Source organism: Gorilla gorilla, chromosome 19, assembly GCF_029281585.2.
Source record: "Gorilla gorilla gorilla isolate KB3781 chromosome 19, NHGRI_mGorGor1-v2.1_pri, whole genome shotgun sequence".
In the NCBI taxonomy this organism is placed as follows: domain Eukaryota; kingdom Metazoa; phylum Chordata; class Mammalia; order Primates; family Hominidae; genus Gorilla; species Gorilla gorilla.
Window position 1 is genome coordinate 81,582,249 of NC_073243.2, and position 20,072 is coordinate 81,602,320.

Genomic DNA, 20,072 nt, shown 5'->3' on the forward strand with positions numbered 1-20,072 from the left:
AAGAATTGCTTGAACCCAGAAGGCAGAGGTTGCAGTGCACTGAGAGTGTGCCACTGCACTCCAGCCTGGGCAACAGAGCAAGACTCTGTCTCAAAAAAAAAAAAGAAAGAAAGAAAGCAAGAAAGAAATATTTAAGAAAGTGAATGAAGTGAGGAAGAAATAAGTGGAGAAAATGGAGGTAATCAAAATACTGAAAGTCAAAGGGCAGATTTAGTGGGATAAAGTAATAAGACTGCTGTTAAGGTAGGAGGCTACAGTCAGAGTGGAATTAATTAGGATTGTAGAGATAGGGAATTCCAGATCACCATAAAGTCCAGGTATAGTCATGGCTGTGGGTGGCTAGAACAGAATGAGGGTAAATATCACGAAGCTAAGGAAGGAAAAAAAAAAGTGCCAATAGTGTTTTTATTGGTCTTTTTATTAAGATAGGTCTTTTTATTAAGTCAGTAAAGTCACTGTCCCCCCAAAAAATCAGTGGTAGCATAATGAGGAATATAAATACAAGCCATAAGGAAGGGTAGAAAATGGATCATTATTAACTTGTCCCTCCTCAGCAATACCAAAGGTCCCCAACACTCACCTGGGTCAAGAACTCAGGTCTATTATGCCACAGATCCTACTCCCAAACTACCTGGGAAGCTAAAATGTGAGAACTGGTCCATCCCATAACATAATTTCCTACCACCAGTGCCAGCTAGATGTATATATATTTTTCATGCCTGAGCTTAAAACTAGAGCTATATCCTTGAAAACAACTACATAAAAGACAATCCTACTCAATTCTACATACCTAAATTTGATTACTAGAATGCTTCTGGAACATGGTTCTAATGTTCATGGTGGCCAGGAACAATGATGCTTCTTCCACTTAGACACCATACACCTAGTAAAATGTCTGTAGCAACAGAGCCCAAGAATGTGAACATGGTCGAGAAAATAAAAAATAGCTTCCAAATTTTCAGACAGACCATAAAAAGATACTATGCAAGCAAAGCAGAAACGCATGTATGTATAACCTAAAAAAAAACACTTAAAAATCACACCACACAAATCAAACAAAATGTATACGTTCTTTCTTACCGTTCTGGATCAGTGTTTACCCCTATAACTGGTTTAAGTCTGTCCAAGACTTTACTTGCTGCCAGCAGCATTGTGCCATCACCTAAGGAACATAAGACAAAATACAAGACATAACCAGATTTCTGTTATAAATCTAGTTTTTGGCCATTTTGAAAATTAGTAGTTTTAACAATCATACCCCACCCTGCTAACCGCTATAGCCTATCCCACTCCCTTTCTACCTATTATACCTTTGGATTCTCTCTCCCACTCTAATCCAGGATTTCATAAGTGGCAAGATTACATTTAGGCAGAATAATTCTTTGTTGTGGGGACACTGTAGAATGTTTTAGAGGTAGTCCCTTTACATACTAGTAGCACCCCACAGTTGGTAACCACTAATCTAATCCAAAAATTTCTATTAGCCAATCTTCTTTCCTTCTCCCATAGCACCAGTCCAAATTCACAAATTATTTTAATAAAAACATATCCAATGTGTCCAACTTCAAATTTTTCTCTTCAACACCTGCTGTCAACTTAAAGCTTTAGAAACAGTAGCCATTAACTTAATGATAAAGTTCAGAAAAAAGTACAAGTATATTGGGACCAAAGAGGAATAGAATTTACCTCATCTCATTAAACTCTTTATCAACTTCATTTTTTTCTTAAAACTGCCATAATTATACCAAAATACAATAACTGATCCTTTGAATCATATTTGAAGTTAAATGCATACCTTAAATACACACAAGGAACCTCATAGTAACGTCATTCATTTAAAATGTAGCCTTGTATAAAACAGAAGTTTTAAACCTGATCGTAACAATCCAAAAATGTGCTTAATGGTAAGACTCTGAAGGCTTCAATATAGCTAGACCCTAGGGTATCTGGAAATAATGTGTATTAAACATTTGTATATGCCAACATCTTTACTTCTGTCAAATTATTACCTCCTGCAGCTATGACAGCATCTGCCCATCGAACAGTCTCTTCATCATATTCTCTCCTCTTTACTAGACGAACCTCAATTCCCTCATTCCTAGGATAAAAAAGGAAAGGTTATATGAAATTTCTACTAATAATATATATAACAGGGGTATGTTTTCTGAGAGGAAGATGATTACAATAGAGATGTAAAATAAATTTGTGTCTTATAAACAAATTTACATGGAGCTTTATAACATTATCTTTGTTTTCATTTAATTACAACAGCCAATTAACTATGATAATTAAGGAAGCATATGAATAAATCGAAAGTTATATCCCAAATCTCCACGTGCTTTAAAAGCTTTTATAACCACTAGTGAATAGCAATATTGGTTAGAATTTCATTTTCTCTACTCCTTCTAATGCTTAAATTCATAATACAAAAATGGTCCAGAAGACTAACACCTTAGAGTGACAATTTTTTAAACTATAAAACTGAATGGCCGTTATTTTAAATCCAACAAATATTCATTGAGTACCAGACACTGGAATAGTGACTAAATACTTTGTAATTCGCATGTTTCTCACACTGACTCTCTTGTACACGTATAATTGTGTTTAGTTCTGAATTAACTGAAGTTTCTGTAATTTTTGGACAGAAGTTTCTATAATTTTCAAACACTCAAAAATATTACTACAATGAACACTCATATAATCCACTAGTCTGTTTTAATAAATAAAATATTATACAGTGGAAGCCAGCTGTGTAACTGAATTAACTCTACAGAAGATGCATTTCTCTGGAAGACCAAATAATTGAAAACACCTGTGACATTTTCAGAGAACAATAAATTTTTCTTTAAAGATGCTATAAAATCAGATCCATTAACCTTGATATAATTTTCTGAAAATGATTTTATAATAACAATCATCACTAAAAATCTAAGAATGGGCTGCTAGTACAAAATAAAAACTGGAAGTCCTGAATATAAAATCCAACCCAAGACCCAATCCCATAGACTTACCGTAAACTATCTATAATATGTTCTACATTTTTGGTGTGAATATGATGTCGTTCAAGAAGTCCAGTGTAACTAGAGCCTTTCAATGCAAGCTATATCAAAACAAAAGAAACGTTGTTTTACTAATATATATTACACATGATGTTCTAATATTATTTTTAAAAGCCCCATATAAAATATAATTTTTTGAAAATATATTTTAATAACTACCTGTGAAACCTACAAGTACAAATTGAACTAGAAAGCCTGATATCAGAAAATTATAATTTGGCTTTAATACTGAATACAGCATTATGTTTTCTGAATCATATAGTCACCAGGATCTCAAAATCTTACGTTTTACAGCTTAAGTTTTTTATTTTTTTGATGACTTTTTTTTTTTTTTTGAGATGGAGTCTCGCTCTGTCGCCCAGGCTGGAGTGCAGTGGTGTGATCTCGGCTCACTGCAAGCTCCGCCTCCCTGGTTCATGCCATTCTCCTGCCTCAGCCTTGATGACTTTTTAACACACTGCAATATGGCTACTTGATGACCAAAGATAAACTAATACTTGTAGAGGCGGTTAGATGACCTTTGTTCCACTTGGATTTGCTTCTCTCTTGTTCTCAGATTTATAAACTCTATTTGGAATTTACCTTACGAAATCTAAACAAAGGGCTGACTAGCTCCCTTAGAAAGGATAACTTATATATACATATATCCTTCAAGAATTATTTTTCCTAGTTGGAGTAACATTTTATAACTATCTTACCATTAAAATTTTTTAAAATATGTTTCTTATGAATAATCCATAAAGTAAAATGTAGAGAAAAAAGTTCAGAAATATCCTTAGTGAACATTCATTTAATCACCAAGTAGGAAATTTGTCCACTAGAGTGAATGCTAGAATTCAAAAGTGTGTTATTTGTACTTTCTTGCTCCTCCGAATTCCTTTATACCTTTCCTTTCCCTTTTTCTTTTCTTTTTTTTTGCTCTTGAGATGCTGTCTTGCTATGTTGCTCAGGCTGGTCTTGGACTCCTAGGCTCTAATGATTCTCCTGCCTCCGTTTCCCAAGTAGATGAGATTATAGGCACGTTGTCACTGTGCCCAGCTTATACCTTTCCTCTTTATGTAACAAAATCAGTCTTTCAAATACCTGTCTAGACATGATTTTTTTTTTTTTGAGACGGGGTCTGGCTCTGTTGCCCAGGCCAGGGTGTAGTAGTGTGATCTCAGCTTACTGCAACCTCCGCCTCCCGGACTCAAGCCGCCCTCCCACCTCAGCCTCCCAGGCAGCTGGGACTACAAGTGCACACCACCACAACCAGGTAATTTTTGTATTTTTTTTTTTTTTGGTAGAAATGGGGTTTTACCATGTTGCCCAGGCTGGTCTCGAACTCCTGGGCTTAAGCAATCCACACACCTCAGCTTCCAAAAAAGCTGGGGTTACAGGTGTGAGCCATCACACCCAGCCTAATATACAATCTCAAATATTTTGTTTTAAATCATTACTTACTGAACTATAAAGTAAAACTAATTTTTAGACAGCATTTTAATACATATTTTACTTTTTAAAGGTTATAAAGAAAACACTAACAATATGGAAGATGCATATTTAAAGAAAATTGAAATCAAATATAATCTTATGGCTCAAAATCATTAGTGTTAATATTTTGATACCTACCTTCCCCATCTTTTGCCTACAAATACTGGGTTAAGAGTTTTTAAATAGTTTTGTCCTTGCTTTGTAATTTTTGTATGTTCTCACAAAAGAGAAGCTGAGGAAGCATTTGGCTGTTGTGAAAATTAATTAATAGATGTTAACTTACCAAGATATACTATAATAGATTAGACAGCCTGTGCCAAAATTTAATGCCTAGCCAAAAGCCTCATTAAACTTAGACTAAGCAACTAATGTCAATAATTTTTTAAAGGAAAGCACTGACTATAATAACTAGAAAAATCCTTCATTTAATTTAATCAACAAATCAACATGAGTCAGTAAGGTTTGAAAAACTATTTTAGAGTAGAATTTCTTAATATGGACCAACATAGCATGAATATTCAGATTACCACTATCATTACCCAGCTACAGATTGACTAAAACGGCACTAACCACCTCTCAGTGAGTATGGACCACTACCCTCTCCCTTGGCAATCTCTAGTTTCACGGCTTTAAAAGAGATCTATATGCTGATGCTGATGATTCCCAACTGCTATCTCCCAACCCGGCCTATCTTTAGAGCTTCAAATACATTTATTCAACTGCTTATTTGACATCTTTCTTTGGCTATCTAACAGGCACCTCAAATTTAGAGGGCTAGATATTGAACATGCTAGATACTGAATACTTGAAATGCTATTATTATTCATTCAGTATCTAGCATGTTCAATATCTAGCCCTTGATTTTCTGGCCCAAGAATTCCCCACCTATGGCTTAAGCCAACAGTCTAGAGTCACAGACAATGCCTCCTTTTTTGCTTATTTCCACATCCAATTACTAAATCTTATATTTGATCCAAGCACTTTTCTCTTCTTCCCCTCTACCACTCATGATCTCACACGTGAACCACTGCACAAGCCTCTGACAGGGGTTCCCTACTTCCACTCTTGGCACCCTATAGATTACTCTGAACACAGAAACCAGAGAGACCACAGCATGTCTCTTCCTCAGCTTAATGCCCTTCTACAAATGGCACTTTCTTCCTACCAACTCTCAGGCTTATGCCACCTGACTTCTGCTCCTTTCTCCTACCTCATTTTTCCTTCCCATTCCCTACACTCTAATCTCTTTGGTCTGTTTTCACCAAGCTCTTCCTTTGTACTTGCTGGAATGCTTTCCATCCCTCCACCTAACTCTGACTCTTTTTAACCCTGGGGTGCCAGGACTGCTGAAACAGCTGCTGCTGGTGCTGCCCTTGCAGCTGCAACAGCCACCACTGCCAATTACTCCATCCCAACACCTGTTAATTCCCTTTTTTGCATTTACCACACCTAAAATTTCCTGGTATTTTTTAAAAATCCATTTGAATCTCCTTACTAGAATATAAGTGCTGGGAGAACAGTGATCTTACTTATCTTGTTTGCCATTGTTCCTCAGGGCCTAAGTACTAGCTAAGTATTTGTTGAATGAACTCATGCATACATTTTCCAGAAAAGCAAGAATAGTGCAGAAGCAGATGCTACAGAAGATAACCCAGAAAGTGACAACAGTGTGCAAACCAACCCTCAGAATTGAGGAGAGTTAGATTAGTTACTATAGTATATTATTTTGTTATAATTATCTCTCAAAATTCCACTTTAGGCGTGAACACTTTACACAGCTAGAAGTTAAGCTCTAAAAAAGTATTCATCTAAATATTTGACTGCCTACTACTGTGTTCATTTAACTACTAGTTGAACTTAATCAAATGTATTAAACAAGGCACTGCAAACTGCCAAAGACAATGATAACTAATTCAAATGCACAATAAGCCTACTACAACAGTTATATCTAATTTACCACTTCTACTTTAAATAAAACTTCAAGGGTAGCTGGCCCTCATACTTCAATTCCCTATCCAGGCTTTTTACCTTATGTTCCAAATTTTGGTTTGGACAATATGGAACATGTACCCAGGAAAAAAGCCATAAACCTTACTGTGTAAGCCCTGTAAATGCTAGTCTAGTAGTTCAGAAACTTTTATGCTTACTTCCTGGCTCTTGGCAAGCCCCAGGAAAATAAGATACATGGCCATTGACTGTTAGGGAACTTTGGCTTGAGATGGCGAAAGGGTCTGAATTTGTGGGAGAAAAAGTTTTGGAGAACTAACAAAAAACTTCAAGTTTTCTATGATTGCTAACAATAATAAAATTCCTAAAATTCCAAATCTAAATACAAAGTTCAGGCAGCATCATAATACTTAACATTGAAGCAGAAATGTCAGTTCATAAATTCTTATTCCCACTCAAATTTCTTCTTGTGAACTAATTTTCTAATAAGCCATCCTCAACATTCATTTAGAGAATGTAAGTTCTTATTTTCTTTAAAGGCCTCGCTGATTGGGCTGTTAAGCTTTATTAACATGAACTGGCTAAACGAGACAGATAAAAAATAAGAAAATCACTTAATAAACAGCATTAATTAGAAAGGCTTCAATCACTATTCAACTGGCTTTAATTCTTCCCTTACATTCAATCACCACAGCCAGTGAGTACTGAAGTCCAATAATTATATTTGTTTAAAAGGCATATGCAAAAGCTGGTAAGAATTTCTTGCTAAACCTTTGAAAATAACATGACTTCAAATATCTAAAAACACTCCTTTAATCAGACAAAAATAAGAACACACGATTTCTTAGACAATGTCTTACCATTAAAAGGTTAGAGAAATTACTGAAATTTAGAACACATTCCCAATTCTCTGCAATGTTACACAACATTATTAGTAACAGTCTTTAATATTTTCCCCAAAAACCTGTTAATTCTTCTCTCCATTAAAATAAATAAATAAATAAATAAATATTCACCAGGACGCTTGGAAAAAGCAGGTGACTCCATGAGATCTACAGACAGACAGACACATTTCAATATAAGCAAGAGTTTCTCCTACAGAATCTCCGAAAGCCAAGATCATGTCTCCCCACACAGCTCTGATATTAAAATAAAGCACAACATGTAAGGAAAAAAGCAAGATTTTGAATGGATAGCACACTTTAAGATCCAGATGTGATAGTTATGCTATTACCTAAATGGTTTATAACACCTTTATTAAATTATCACAGATGGTTTTACTTATCTAAAACTAAATTTATTGCAATTACAAATTTTTAAGACTTGTTTTACTAGTCAGTTGAGTATTGCTATTTTGTACTCTATGTAATTTCTATGATAGCTTAATAAGGGAAGGAGTTAAGTTTTTTTAAATTTAACACATAATAAATGCACAAACTTTTGAGACAATGACAGTTCAGTATGTCAATCCACTAGGCATAATTTAGGCAACCTTAAAAGCATACACATTTAACTAAATGGTACTCTAAGTGTTACTCAAAATTGCCTTAAAAAGGTTAACAGCACCTAATCAACACCTAGATACTCAACCATTCACCTAACATGATCAGACCTAGTGCACTGAACCCTAAAGACTTCTTCAGATATATTTGGTATTTATCTTAGATCATCTCTATTCCACTTACTTTCTCCCAGGCTCTCACCTTTATTTTCCCCAACGTTCTCTATTTCTGCATTCCTCTGTTAATTCTGTTGACCTCCTCCCTTGATATTGCTTGACGTTCCAACTTTGGTTTTCTTATCTGCTCTCACTTCATTTTCTCTGAGTTATCGCCCCACTCCAGGAAACTGACCTACCAAGTATATCCCAGTAACCTTGAAATATGTACTGTTAGTCCACGTCTCTTGATCTACAGCCTCGAATTTTCAAATGCTACCTTTACATCCATCCACAAATAGTTCAGGTACCTCTCTCCAAAAATATCAAAACTTGATTATATACTCCCCCTCAAATCTGCTCTTCTGAGTCCAATTAATCAGTTAACAATAGCATCATTTACATGAGCAACTTAATAAATCCGTGTCACCTTTAATTCTTCCTCACACTCAATGTCCACAGCCAGTCAGTAGTGAAGTCAAATAATTACATCTGTGAAGTGTTTTGACAATCTATATACTTTAAGTTCATGCTGCCACTGCTTGAGTTCTGGACCACACCAACTCTTATTTGGTCTAATGCAAAAGCTTGCCTCCAGATTTTCTAAACTAGTTCCTTCTTCAAAAGTCTTCGACTAATTCCCATCCCCTAACTAACCTTAACACCACCACATTTTGGGCGTCGTATGAAAACAAAAGCCAGTTTTCATACAACGTCCAAAATGCTGAAATCTCAGAAAAATTGACCCTCATCACCCAATTCCTATGGAGAAAGACAGGCTGAGCAAGGGTTGTGTTCTACCATAAAGAGTTTGAAAACCACTAGGAGATAAAGCTAACTCCTTGGCAAGAGACTTACCACCTTTATAAGGTCCACTCTACCTGTTTGGCCTCAATATACTATGATTTTCAAATTGTCTTAAAGTGCATTATAAGCTGGTCACAATTTAACGATGACAGCCAGCATTATCATTAACTAGAAAATAAAACATACTAGGCTAAATTCTTCCCTGTTATCTTTTATTTAAAATATATTTTTAATTCTTCCCTGTTCTTTTATTTAAAAGATGTTTTTATAAAACATACAAGGCTAAATTCTTCCCTGTTATCTTTTATTTCAAATTTATGTACTGAGTCACAGTGTAAGAGATCTCTGATTATGGATCACAGTCAGTTTTGAGTTCTTTTGGTTGGCTACAAGATGAACTTCACGCAAGTCTTGCTGTTCTCTCCTTCACACATAAAAATTCTTCTGTATTTTTCAATATTTAATTCAAACATCCTGAAATTAAAAGATACCATTTCACCTTCATATTAGCAAAAATGTTAAAGTCTACTAAGTGCTGTTCAGGAACCCACTAAATGCTTATGGAAAAAATTATTTGTACTTCTAATTACAGTATTTTTTTAATAATGGAAAAACTGTGACTAACCTAATTATCCAAACAATGAAATATTGCACAGCAGTTAAAATGTATTAATGGGCCGGGCACGGTGGCTCAAGCCTGTAATCCCTGCACTTTGGGAGGCCGAGGCAGGCGGATCACCTGAGGTCAGGAGTTCAAGACCAGCTTGGCCAACATGGTGAAACCCCATCTCTACTAAAAACACAAAAAATTAGCTGGGCATGGTGGCAGGCACCTGTAATCCCACCTACTAGGGAGGCTGAGGCAGGAGAATCGCTTGAACCTGGGAGGCGGAGGTTGCAGTGAGCCAAGATGGCGCCACTGCACTCCAGCCTGGGCAACAAGAGGGAAACTCCATCTCAAAAAAAATGAATTAACATGTATCTACACAGATAAGTTTTGAAACCAATAGTAAATAAGAGAAGCAAATTTCTAAAGAATAGGCACATATTCTAAAGAATAGAATTATCATTGACTAACTTTTAAAAGACACACAACATGATGTTACACTTGTTTATGGGTACTGTCATATTAATAAATGTAAAAGCATATGTATGAGAACAATACACTTAACTTCAAGGCAGTGGTTACCTCTGGTGAGGTAGGGAGTGGGAAAAGTTGGATGCATAAGGCTTTAGTTGTAATATTTCCATTTTTAAAATTCTGAAGCACATATGGCAGAATATTAATAGCTGTTAAGTCTAGGTAGCTGAATACACAGGTGTCTTGTTACTTTCTGAAACATTTCTATATGTTTGAAATATCTCATAACTGAAAATCTAAACTTTAAAAAGATCACTAAAAATCTACTTAAAAGTTGGGAGTGGGGGAGTCTTTTCTCCCTTTCATCCCTACCCTTCCCAAATTGTTCTCTCCCTTCCCTGTACTCCCATGGATCACTTATAAATATTTATAATATAATGTAATAGATGTTTCCCATGTATTTGGAAACTGTTTATTAATCTTTGATTCTCCAGGATCCAGCAGGATGCCTAGCAGTTAGCAGGTGCTCAAAAAATGGTTTTGTGAACAAATATTTAAAAGTGACACTTTAAACAAATTAACAGACTTCCTGGATATTGCCAATAGTGACGCTGTAGCAAGTACTTTTAATGCAGATCATAATTTTTGTAATTATTTTCTCTATTACTTCGAAATGATAACTTCTTTAAAATTTTGGTTAAAAAAACACTACGCAAGCAGAGTTAAAATCAACATATTTTTAGTTCACTTAAGTGATCTATCTTAGTAAAGGAATCTACTTTGGAGTTAACCAAATCAATGCCATTTCAGGTACATAATTTAAATATATGTAACATTTACATAATGATCATTATTGTGGCTAAACTGGAATTAGATTATGCAGCTTTAAGTTAAATTATGTAAATTGTAAATTATTTCACCTTTCTAAAAATTATGTGAGAAAGGAAAAGCAGGTATTATTATAAATATTTCAAAGCCAAAGAGACTGATACAGAGAGGTTAGGTTACTTGCTGAAGATTACAAAGACATCAGATTGTTCTTTCAGGATCAAAACTCTGATTTTCTGCTGTTAAAGCAGGATTTGTCTACTCTGTTAAATCCATGCAGCCACATACTACTAACATTCCTACATTAGCCATATATCTTACTCCTGCTTGGGAACTGTGAATACTCATTAGGCCACTAAGCCTCAATTGTGATGACTAAGTTACATAACTCAAGAACTATTCTGTTCTTTATCAGGACCTAATTCTACCGCCTTTCATTTAGGAAGAGGAGAGCCAATTGGATGAACCCTCCTTCAATGCAAATGTTTTACAAAGATTGGTCTATTTTCCTGCATAATCCATATCTAGTGGTTTATTATGAAGAAAAAAATATATATATATAAAATAAATTTTCCTAAAGCATGAAATAACTGGCACACTTGCTGATATTTTGAAATTATATATTTCTGTTGTATATTACAAAGTTCACTGATAGTGACAAATAAAGTCAATTTACACTTTACTAGTTGAGAAGAGATTAATGTGCATCAAACACTTAACTATTAGAACTTAATTTGTATAATTAAAAATATAGGAAAATGATAACAGTGAAAAATTTTGTTATTTGCAATCTCATGGCTGGTCACATATTTGTAGTTTTTAAAACCTCCCCCTAGATAATGCTTATATACAGTGAAGGCTGAACATCAGGGCTGTAAAGCATATTGGTCAATGATTCTCTAATGGTGACACTTCAGCTACTGTGATATTTAATTCTTTTACATCTTTGTGAGTTTCCTATTTAACTGCAAGTATTTATAGAAAGGGAGTATACCTTAAACCTCTGTTTTCCAAGTTGTGTTCCACAGAATTTAAAACATTTTCTGCTCCCTCCCACCAAAAAGAATCCCCTAGTCAAATAAAAATCATCTTTTGCTTGGGCTCATGTTTTTCAAAGACATTTAACCTGAAACCTCTATCAAAGAATCCAAAGCTTAAGGCTTAAACTCTGACTTCAGCTTTCAGCAGCTAACACCTGGAAAGACAGACAGCTGCTAATAAGGCCCTGGACTAGAAGGAAGCTGGTCCCCAGGCTCAAGGAGAAAAGACCTAAAAATGATCTTACAGAACATCAGAAACATTTTACTACTTTTTTTAGTGGAAGTATGGGGGTGGAGAGGATGATAAATGAGATGCAATTCTTGCCCTCAAAGAGTTTACAGTTTAGAAAAGAAAATAATCACAGATAAGTATTATGAAGTGAAGAATGCCTAACACAATCTTGGTAGCCAGAGAAAGGCAGAGGCACAGCAAGGTTACCAAGGATGGCATCCTGAGAGAGTAATGTCTGAGCTTAACCTCAAAAAAAAAAAACAAAAAAAAACAAACAGGAATTGGATAGAGGAAGAAGAGCATTCAAATCAAAGGAGGCTACAAAAGTAGACACTTAGACACTGAGAGATGCAAATTCAACCACCCTGAAATACCATCTTTCACCCACCAGGTTGGCAAAGACCCAACAATTTAATAAACTATGTATGGAAAAATAAGTCCCCTTATACAGGGCTGGTGAAAGTAAAAATCTGTATAATCTCTAAGGGAAGCAATTTGGCCAAATCTGTTAAAACTTTATATGCACAAGGCTTTTGACTCAACAATTTCAACTTTAGGTATTTGTCTTAGAGCTTGATTTACATGCATATAAACACAAATGTTATTCATTTCAGAATGTGTTTAATAGCAGAAGATAAATTAGGACACAAAATAAAGTAACATACATACTATTTTTAAAAAGAATGAGAATGTTCTTTATGACAATCTCCACAAATGCTGTTAGGCTAAAAAAAAGGCACATAATAGCTTAAATAGTATATTATCATTGAATAAAAAGAGATGAGGCAAAGAAAAAGAATATTTCACTGTGCTGATTTGTAGATATAGGTTGCTTCTGGAAGAAAACACAAGAAATTGATAATAGTTACTTCCAGGGACAAAACTGAATGACAAATGACAAGTAACAGAAAGACTTCTTTGTATAATATTTTGTATCTTTTATATTTCGAATCATTTTATGTGCTACTGATCCATAAATTAAACTAAATCAGTACAACATCTAATGGAAATTAACACAGTTTGAAATTGCTAGAATATGAAATTTAAGACAAGAAGTGATCAGAAGTGAAGCTCAAGAGGTAGCCAGTTCATGAAGGGACTTATCTGGCATTCTAAAGATCATGAACTTGAGCCCACAACTGTGTTTCTCAGTTTAACTGGGGACCACATGCAAACCAGGGATAAAACACATCCCTGGAATTCAGCCGGAGTCATTAATTTCAGGTGTGTGCTTCATAAAACCAAAGTCTGGGAATTCTCCACAAACTGAGTCAGAGTCTTGCGGGGCTAAGGTTCAGGTGTCTGCATTTTAACAAGTACTCTTGGTGACTAAAGGGTACAGGGAGCTTCTGTGTAGTTCCAAGCAAAAGAGGGAAAGGGCCAGATGTTCACTTTAGATAGACACTCTGGTGACTGTGTCTAGAAGATTTGAGAGGAGCAAGGATTCAGTTAGAAAGCTCTGGCAGTACTCCAAATCATGCTCTTTAATTTGATTAACAATCATATTGTATGTAATATACTTATTGCATACAATGTAGCAAAAGTATACCACCTGACAAAAGTATACCACGGTACGCTTATTGCATACCCTGTGGCAAAAGTATTATCTGCCCAAGTGCTACAACCTAAGCCACAAAATCTTCAGAAAACAAAAGGGAAATCCAAGGTGCTACACCTTCCAAGTCATCTAGTTTAATCCAATAACACGGCAGACTGTTAAATGAAATTATTCTATCCCATTATGAATTTTAAAAAACAAAACTAAAAATAGGAACCAGTAAAAGGGTTGCCGAGTTGTGAGACCTGGAATGATGGAGAGGAGGGTTGAAACTGCTGACTTCTTATTTGTTCTATATTAAAATTTTTTTTTCCTTATTCAGTTCCCCATCCCTGGTGACAGGTGAAAAAGAGCTTTAAATAAAACCTTTTTTTGACCAATGAGGTATGTTTCTGGTGTCAAAATCCTTTCCAAGTCAGTTTTGTTTCATCTAGAGTTCTAATTTGTGTCAAGGACCCTGTTAATAGCAATTCCACATTTGCCAACAGCTACATCTCTTAATGATGCAAGCAAATTGTAATAATAGTTTTACTGGCCTTTGAAAGGTCATGAGACAGTAGAGGTAAAATGTTTGACCAGAAATCTGATATCACAAAATAAGTCACTGGTCAATCAATGGGGAAAAAGACAAGATTTTAAAATAAAGCAATGTAACCAATATGAAACGGTAAATAAAAGTCAAAACACTGACTAGCTTGAAGGTTGTAAACCTATTCTGTGCATGCCTTATCAACTAAAAAATATTTCCTGTAATTGTTTACATTTCTACAAAGTTAGAAAATCATCAGCCTTCAGGGTATAAAATTATACTGGCACTCTATCCTTCATCTTCCATTTGCATTTTAACAAATAGCCTAAAACAGACCTGTTTTACATCAAAAAACCACCACCACGACAACAAAAGAGAATGCTTTGACAAAAAACCAAGTTACCATGACACTATAGACACAGCAGCCATGGTGAGACTCAAGCACTTGGCCACTTTCTTTTATATCCATCCAATTCACATGATTCACATAACTTAGTATTTTCTACCCCAGCAATATAACAAACAATACTTATCATCTTATCACTCCTATTACAGAATCCCATTTTAGGACAACTTCACACAGCCCAGTATCCTTTGGCCTGTTAATTATCTCTCATCTGGTCTACAACTAATGCTATTGCATTCTGAGTATGGGCCTTTATATAAACTATAACACAAATTCAAATCAGTAAGGAACTTATCCAATAAAACTGTAATGACAACAGCACCAACAAAAACTATTCCACTGCCTGGCAATTACAAAACTGTGTATTCTACAGTCCACGAGTTTTACTTCAAAGCTGGCTTATCCCAAACAGCATTACCTAGCAATAGACAAATATTTACCTATTAGAGATTTCTCCACTCAGAACGGGTACACTTAGGTAGTTTGACTTTTTAAGACTTATTGATTTTCCCTACATTTTAAAAGTTTTTTTATTAAGTGGCAATCTAGTTCAGAGGTCCAAGAGTTAATCCTAACTGAGATGCCACCCATTTTCTTGAGGCCTTGAAAACGTTATCCACAGTTTCAAAATGCCAGTACTGTAAAGGGCCTTGGAGGCTATCTGGTACAACCTCCGCAATTCACATACTGAATTAGGTGAAGCACTTTGAAAACTGACACTACTATACAAAAAGTATCATTTCCACCTATGAGGCCCAGAGAAGAACACACATAGGAAGTTAACCACACAGAACCAGGGCCTAGAACTGAGCTCTTCACTCTTAATCCCACACTCTGAACATGCCAAGTGAGCTATTTTAAATTGTTGTGGGAAGCTTCGATAAAACTGTATGCACATATTTATGCATACATTTGACAAATCCTACAAGCTAGACTTTGCAAAATTAGTACAACCCAAAGGGCACACCACTTTCCCCAAATAGTAACACTGTGCTTTCTTAGAACATTACTAGTCCCTACCTCACCTCTAGTTTCACTCCCTAATACAAACTCAACTACTCTAACCTCCTGTTCAAACCCTTTATTCTTTAAATGATGCAAGTGTATTCTATAAACAGTCATTTTCAAACACTTAGGAAAAAGAAAACAAATCTACACATCTAGACTCCCATCAGGTGAATGCAGGAGCCCTCTTCAGTAAACCCAACAAAGAAGCAGGATGTTTAATGTTGACAACAGATTCAGCACTTAAGCAAAGATGATTTACAATTTCATTTTGATGCCTCTACAAAATAACTTCGCTAAGATCACACGACACCAGAAGTTTCCAACAGGTTGTCTAGTCTTGCACAGAATTAAACTAAATCAGTTATGTGCAATTAATTCCAAAACCTTTTGGTGCACAGTGCCAACAATTAAGAGATTTCCAATATATTTTTCTGGACATATTGCTCATGGTAGCACCGGGCACTCTCCTTTTCCTAAAGTTGGTGGATGGTGGTATGGGATCAGAAACTGTTTTTAAAGTTGGTGGGGGGGGGGGATGACAACAGGAAGATTCAAACTCTGGTTTTTACCTTGGATTTGCATCTTTGCAGATATATTAATAAACATATCAAATATGGTATATTGTGGAGATACTGCTGCACAAGAGTCGCAGGCTTTTTTATTTCACACACTACCCAGTATACCAGCCCCTTGTCCTGACATTTCTCCTTAATAACGTACATATACAAGTCAAATTTTCTCCCTTTTCCTTCTTAGCACCGAAGACCTGTGCTTTTAAAACAAGCTCGTAGTGTCCAACGACCACGTTCCAGCAAGGAAAAGGCTCACGCTGAACGACTTTCCGGAGTGCCCTAGGCCTCGCAGTCCTGCAGAGTAAAAGGGGGTGTGTCCGCGGTTGTTTCGGCCCTTTTCCCCCGGCAGCCCTCAGCGGCGCCCTGGGCCCCCTTTCTCGGGGCGGCCAGGGGAAGCTGTTCGCAGGGCGTCCAGACCTCAGGCCACTGGCTCACTTTCTTGGAGTGGGTCCCAACCAGGGAACGAGGGCGGGGGCGGCGAGGGCACCAACGAATCCTCAAACCCCTCACTCTGAGGCCACTCGGCAGCCCCTCTTCGCCCTCCCCGCGGCGCCCCTGCCTCCTAAGTCCCTGCATGAACCACTGTCCCTCTCTCTTCCCCTCTCCCCGGCCCTGCCTCTCCCTCGCACACACGCCCAAAGGCAAAGGAGGCCCAGGGAGAAGCCAGAGGACCTGGGGGCCGCGAGAGAGGCAGGACCGGCATCTGCGGTGCCCTGGGAAGAGTCGTCCCGAGAGGTCTCGCCCGAGGGGGCGCAGCCGCCACCAGAGCCGCGGCCGAGCCCAGGAGCGAAGCGGGGCCGAGCCAGGACCCACCAGCTGCTTCAGGTCCTCCTCCGAGAGCTCCGCGTAACGGTACCGCTGCTGCTCGAACTCGTACCGGGTGGTTTTGGCCACCACCACCACCCGGGAGGGGCGGAAGCCGCCGTCCGCGCGGCTGCCACAGCCCGCCAGCTCGCGCGGCTGCCCCTGCCCCAGGTGCCGCCGGCCGCCACCGTCACCGCCCAGCCGGGGCCGCGCGGCGGGGCCTCCCGCACCCGGTCCCCGCAGCGCCGCCGCCCGGCCGCCCGCCACGCGACAACAGCTGCCCAGCAGGAAGCCTCGGTAGCAAGTCATCGTGGGCCGGGCCGCGGCCGCGGGCTTGGGCTCGGGCCCCTTGCCTCAGCTCCCCACAGCCGGGAGTGCGCGCCGTCCGCGCCGCCCCGGCCTCTAACTTCGCGCCGGACGGGCAGAGGTTAAGTGCCAGGACGTGCGTGGCCCGCGCGGCTGGGGGGACGTACCCAGGCGCTGACGAAGGCGGGGAAAGCGTGGCGATTGGGAAACGGGAGACCCCACGCGGGAGAAAGGTGGGCGGGGAAGAAATGGAGGCCTCAGGCTAGTGGGTTTTGTTTGTTTGTTTATTCGTTTCACTCACGCCTGCATAATGGCCGCTTCGCCGCCCGGGGGCGACCTCCCCGCTCCACACGCTTCCCCGAGGTCGCTCTTCTCCCGCCCCCAGGCTAACTCTATCGGCCAATCAGAGCCCGCGGCGGCTCCGGATCCGAGGGGCCGCGCCATTGGCTGCGGCCTGGGAAAGAGGTAGAATTCTGTTAGGCGATTGCGTCGCCGTGAGGAATCCAGCTGGATCCGGTCTGAGGCGGCGCGGGGCCAGCGGGTGGGGTTTTGAGCGGCTGGCGGGAAGGCAGGTTCCTGGCATATGCTCGCTTGGGTTCTGTTCTGCAGGCCGACCACGTGCCCATTGGTTTATTTGACCAGGGTCGGTGTGATAGCTGGTGTGTCTGGGGCCGGGCTGGGGGCTGAGGAGGCGGACCCGGCTCCTGCTGCACCGTGTGCGTGGCTTGGCACGAAATCCTCTCGGCGTGGGACCCAGTGCCCGCCCCGCTGCCCCCTGCCCCCCCGAAGAGCCCTACCTATAGGACAAAGTCCAAATGAATTAGTTCTTTGAAAGCTTTTAACTGGAAAGGAGTGAGTTAAAGCAATGTTTGATGACTATTGATCTGGCTTTGGAATCTTGGGTAGCTTGGGAGGCAGGAAGAGGAGGAAGGGATGCTGTTGGGATAATGACCCGTGGAGTGATCAGGACCTGGGCTGGGGTGTGACGAGAACAGAAGGAAACGTCCCATTGTAAGGGGAGAACCACATGGCAGTGCACATCCTGCTGTTCAATTCCTGCAGCTCCTTAGATCCCCTTCCCCTGGCACTGTGTTTGCTCCTTTGTAGTCCTGGCGCTACGTCGCTTCTGGACTTTGGGCAGGTTACCTCATCTTTCTGGGCCTCAGATTCGTCATCTGTAAAAAGGGGGTTAGGGTGACCCCAAGGTTCTACCAAGTCCAAATCGATTCAGTGAATCTATGACTCTCCTCACGGGCCCACCAGCACCAGCGTTCATTCGTGGGTTCCCGCGGTGTGCCTGCTGTGTGCCAGGTAGTGTATTGGACTGGGAGCATACACAATGAAGCCCGATAGGTGTTTACTTGGTAAAGTTCTACCACTGACCCGTTCTCACCAAGAACTTTCCCTCACAGCAGCTGCTAATAGTGACGTGTAGTGTAACAACCTTAATAACCTGAGCTTCTAGAGGTAACATCTATAACTATCCTCAGACTCCTTTGTAGTCTTACTATTTTAAACTTCATTAGCTATTAGGAAGGAAAAAAAAAAGGGGAGAAATCACAGATGACGCTTAGGTTTGAGGCCAGGGTGAACAGGGGAATGTTAATTGATCCATTCGATAGAGAAAAAAAAAATGCGTAGGGAGAAACTGGGATCAAAGTCTGAGTTTTCTTGCTCATATTTGAAATCTCGGACCTCATTTCTTCCCATTTCACAGATAAAAACCCAGATTTTTGACTCTCATTTCAGCTGCAAACATATGCATTGACACCTCAGTTGGAATAGCCCTTTGTCCATAGTTATTTTGCGTCTCATCTTCCACCTCCTCAAAAATAGTGCTTTCTGAAGGCATCCTCTCACAGGTATCTTGAATTTTCCCTCCCAAATGAGTTTGCCTCTTCAGTATTTAAATATGCTCACGTCTATGACATCTTTAAAGTTTTTCTAAAAAAACAAAACAACCTCTAAGCCTTTGTTTTTACATATTGCCTGCCTTACCTTTACAGCTGATTCTCGAAAGAGTAGTCTGTTCATCATTGCCACATCCCTGCCTCCTAGTCATTCCTCAACCTGTTGTACACTAGCTTCTCCCCACTACTTTGCTAATTACTGCTGTTTCCAAGGTGACCAAAAGATCTTGTTGGAACTCAAAAGACTTTTTTCAGTTCTTTAATTGCTTGATCTTTCTGAAGAATTTGAAATGGTTATCATTTCTTCTTGAAATCTTTTACTCTCTCCCAACATACCAGTCCCTAACAGTGTTTCTCCCATCTCTATGTCCCTTATTGACTTCTTCCTAAACCCATCTCCAAGATGTCTTCTGTCCTCGTCTCCTTGTCTCTTCTCCGTCTTTTTTCCTTCTCTCTCTGTCTGTCACACACACACGCTCCTGAGTTCATTCAGTGTTGTGTAATGGAAGGATCTTGGTTCACATCTCAGTTTTATTGTTTATTAGCTTTGTGAAACCTGAACTGGTTGTTTAACCTTCCTGAGCCTACTTCTGCATTTATAAAATATAATTGCTACCTTGTAAAATTGTGATGCTTAGCACTGTGCCCATTACACAGTAGACACTTGGCAAATATTAGCCCGTTTCATGACCTCAGCTATTACTGGCATCTTTAGCCCAGATCTTTCTCCTGAATTTCCAATCCTTATCTAGTTCCCTTTTAGATAATGTCTCTTAAATCTTACACATGTAACACACATTCGTGGAGATTAAATTAAATTTGAGTGTCACTGTAGGCCAGGCATCCTGCTAGGTG

General features: G+C 39.0%; 1 protein-coding gene across 6 annotated transcripts in view; it reads right to left on the bottom strand.

Moving 5' to 3' along the window:
* NADK2 (NAD kinase 2, mitochondrial) overlaps window positions 1–17,691 on the bottom strand; it is a 49,322-nt gene extending 31,631 nt beyond the window's left edge. The window contains exons 1-4 of one of the 6 annotated variants that reach the window (XR_008673286.2): window positions 16,870–17,691; window positions 3,012–3,100; window positions 2,010–2,098; window positions 1,081–1,162 (exon numbers count right to left, since the gene is read on the bottom strand). Coding sequence is in view for 5 of the 6 variants with exons in the window: in XM_055367722.2 (XP_055223697.1) it covers window positions 1,081–1,162; window positions 2,010–2,098; window positions 3,012–3,100; window positions 16,870–17,310 (701 nt within the window). In the remaining variant the exon portion in view is untranslated. Of the gene's footprint in view, window positions 1–1,080; window positions 1,163–2,009; window positions 2,099–3,011; window positions 3,101–16,345; window positions 16,604–16,869 lie in introns of those variants that run through there. The other 5 variants (XM_055367722.2, XM_055367723.2, XM_019013628.4 and 2 more) reach the window with 5 other exon arrangements.
* Window positions 17,692–20,072: the final 2,381 nt, after the last annotated feature.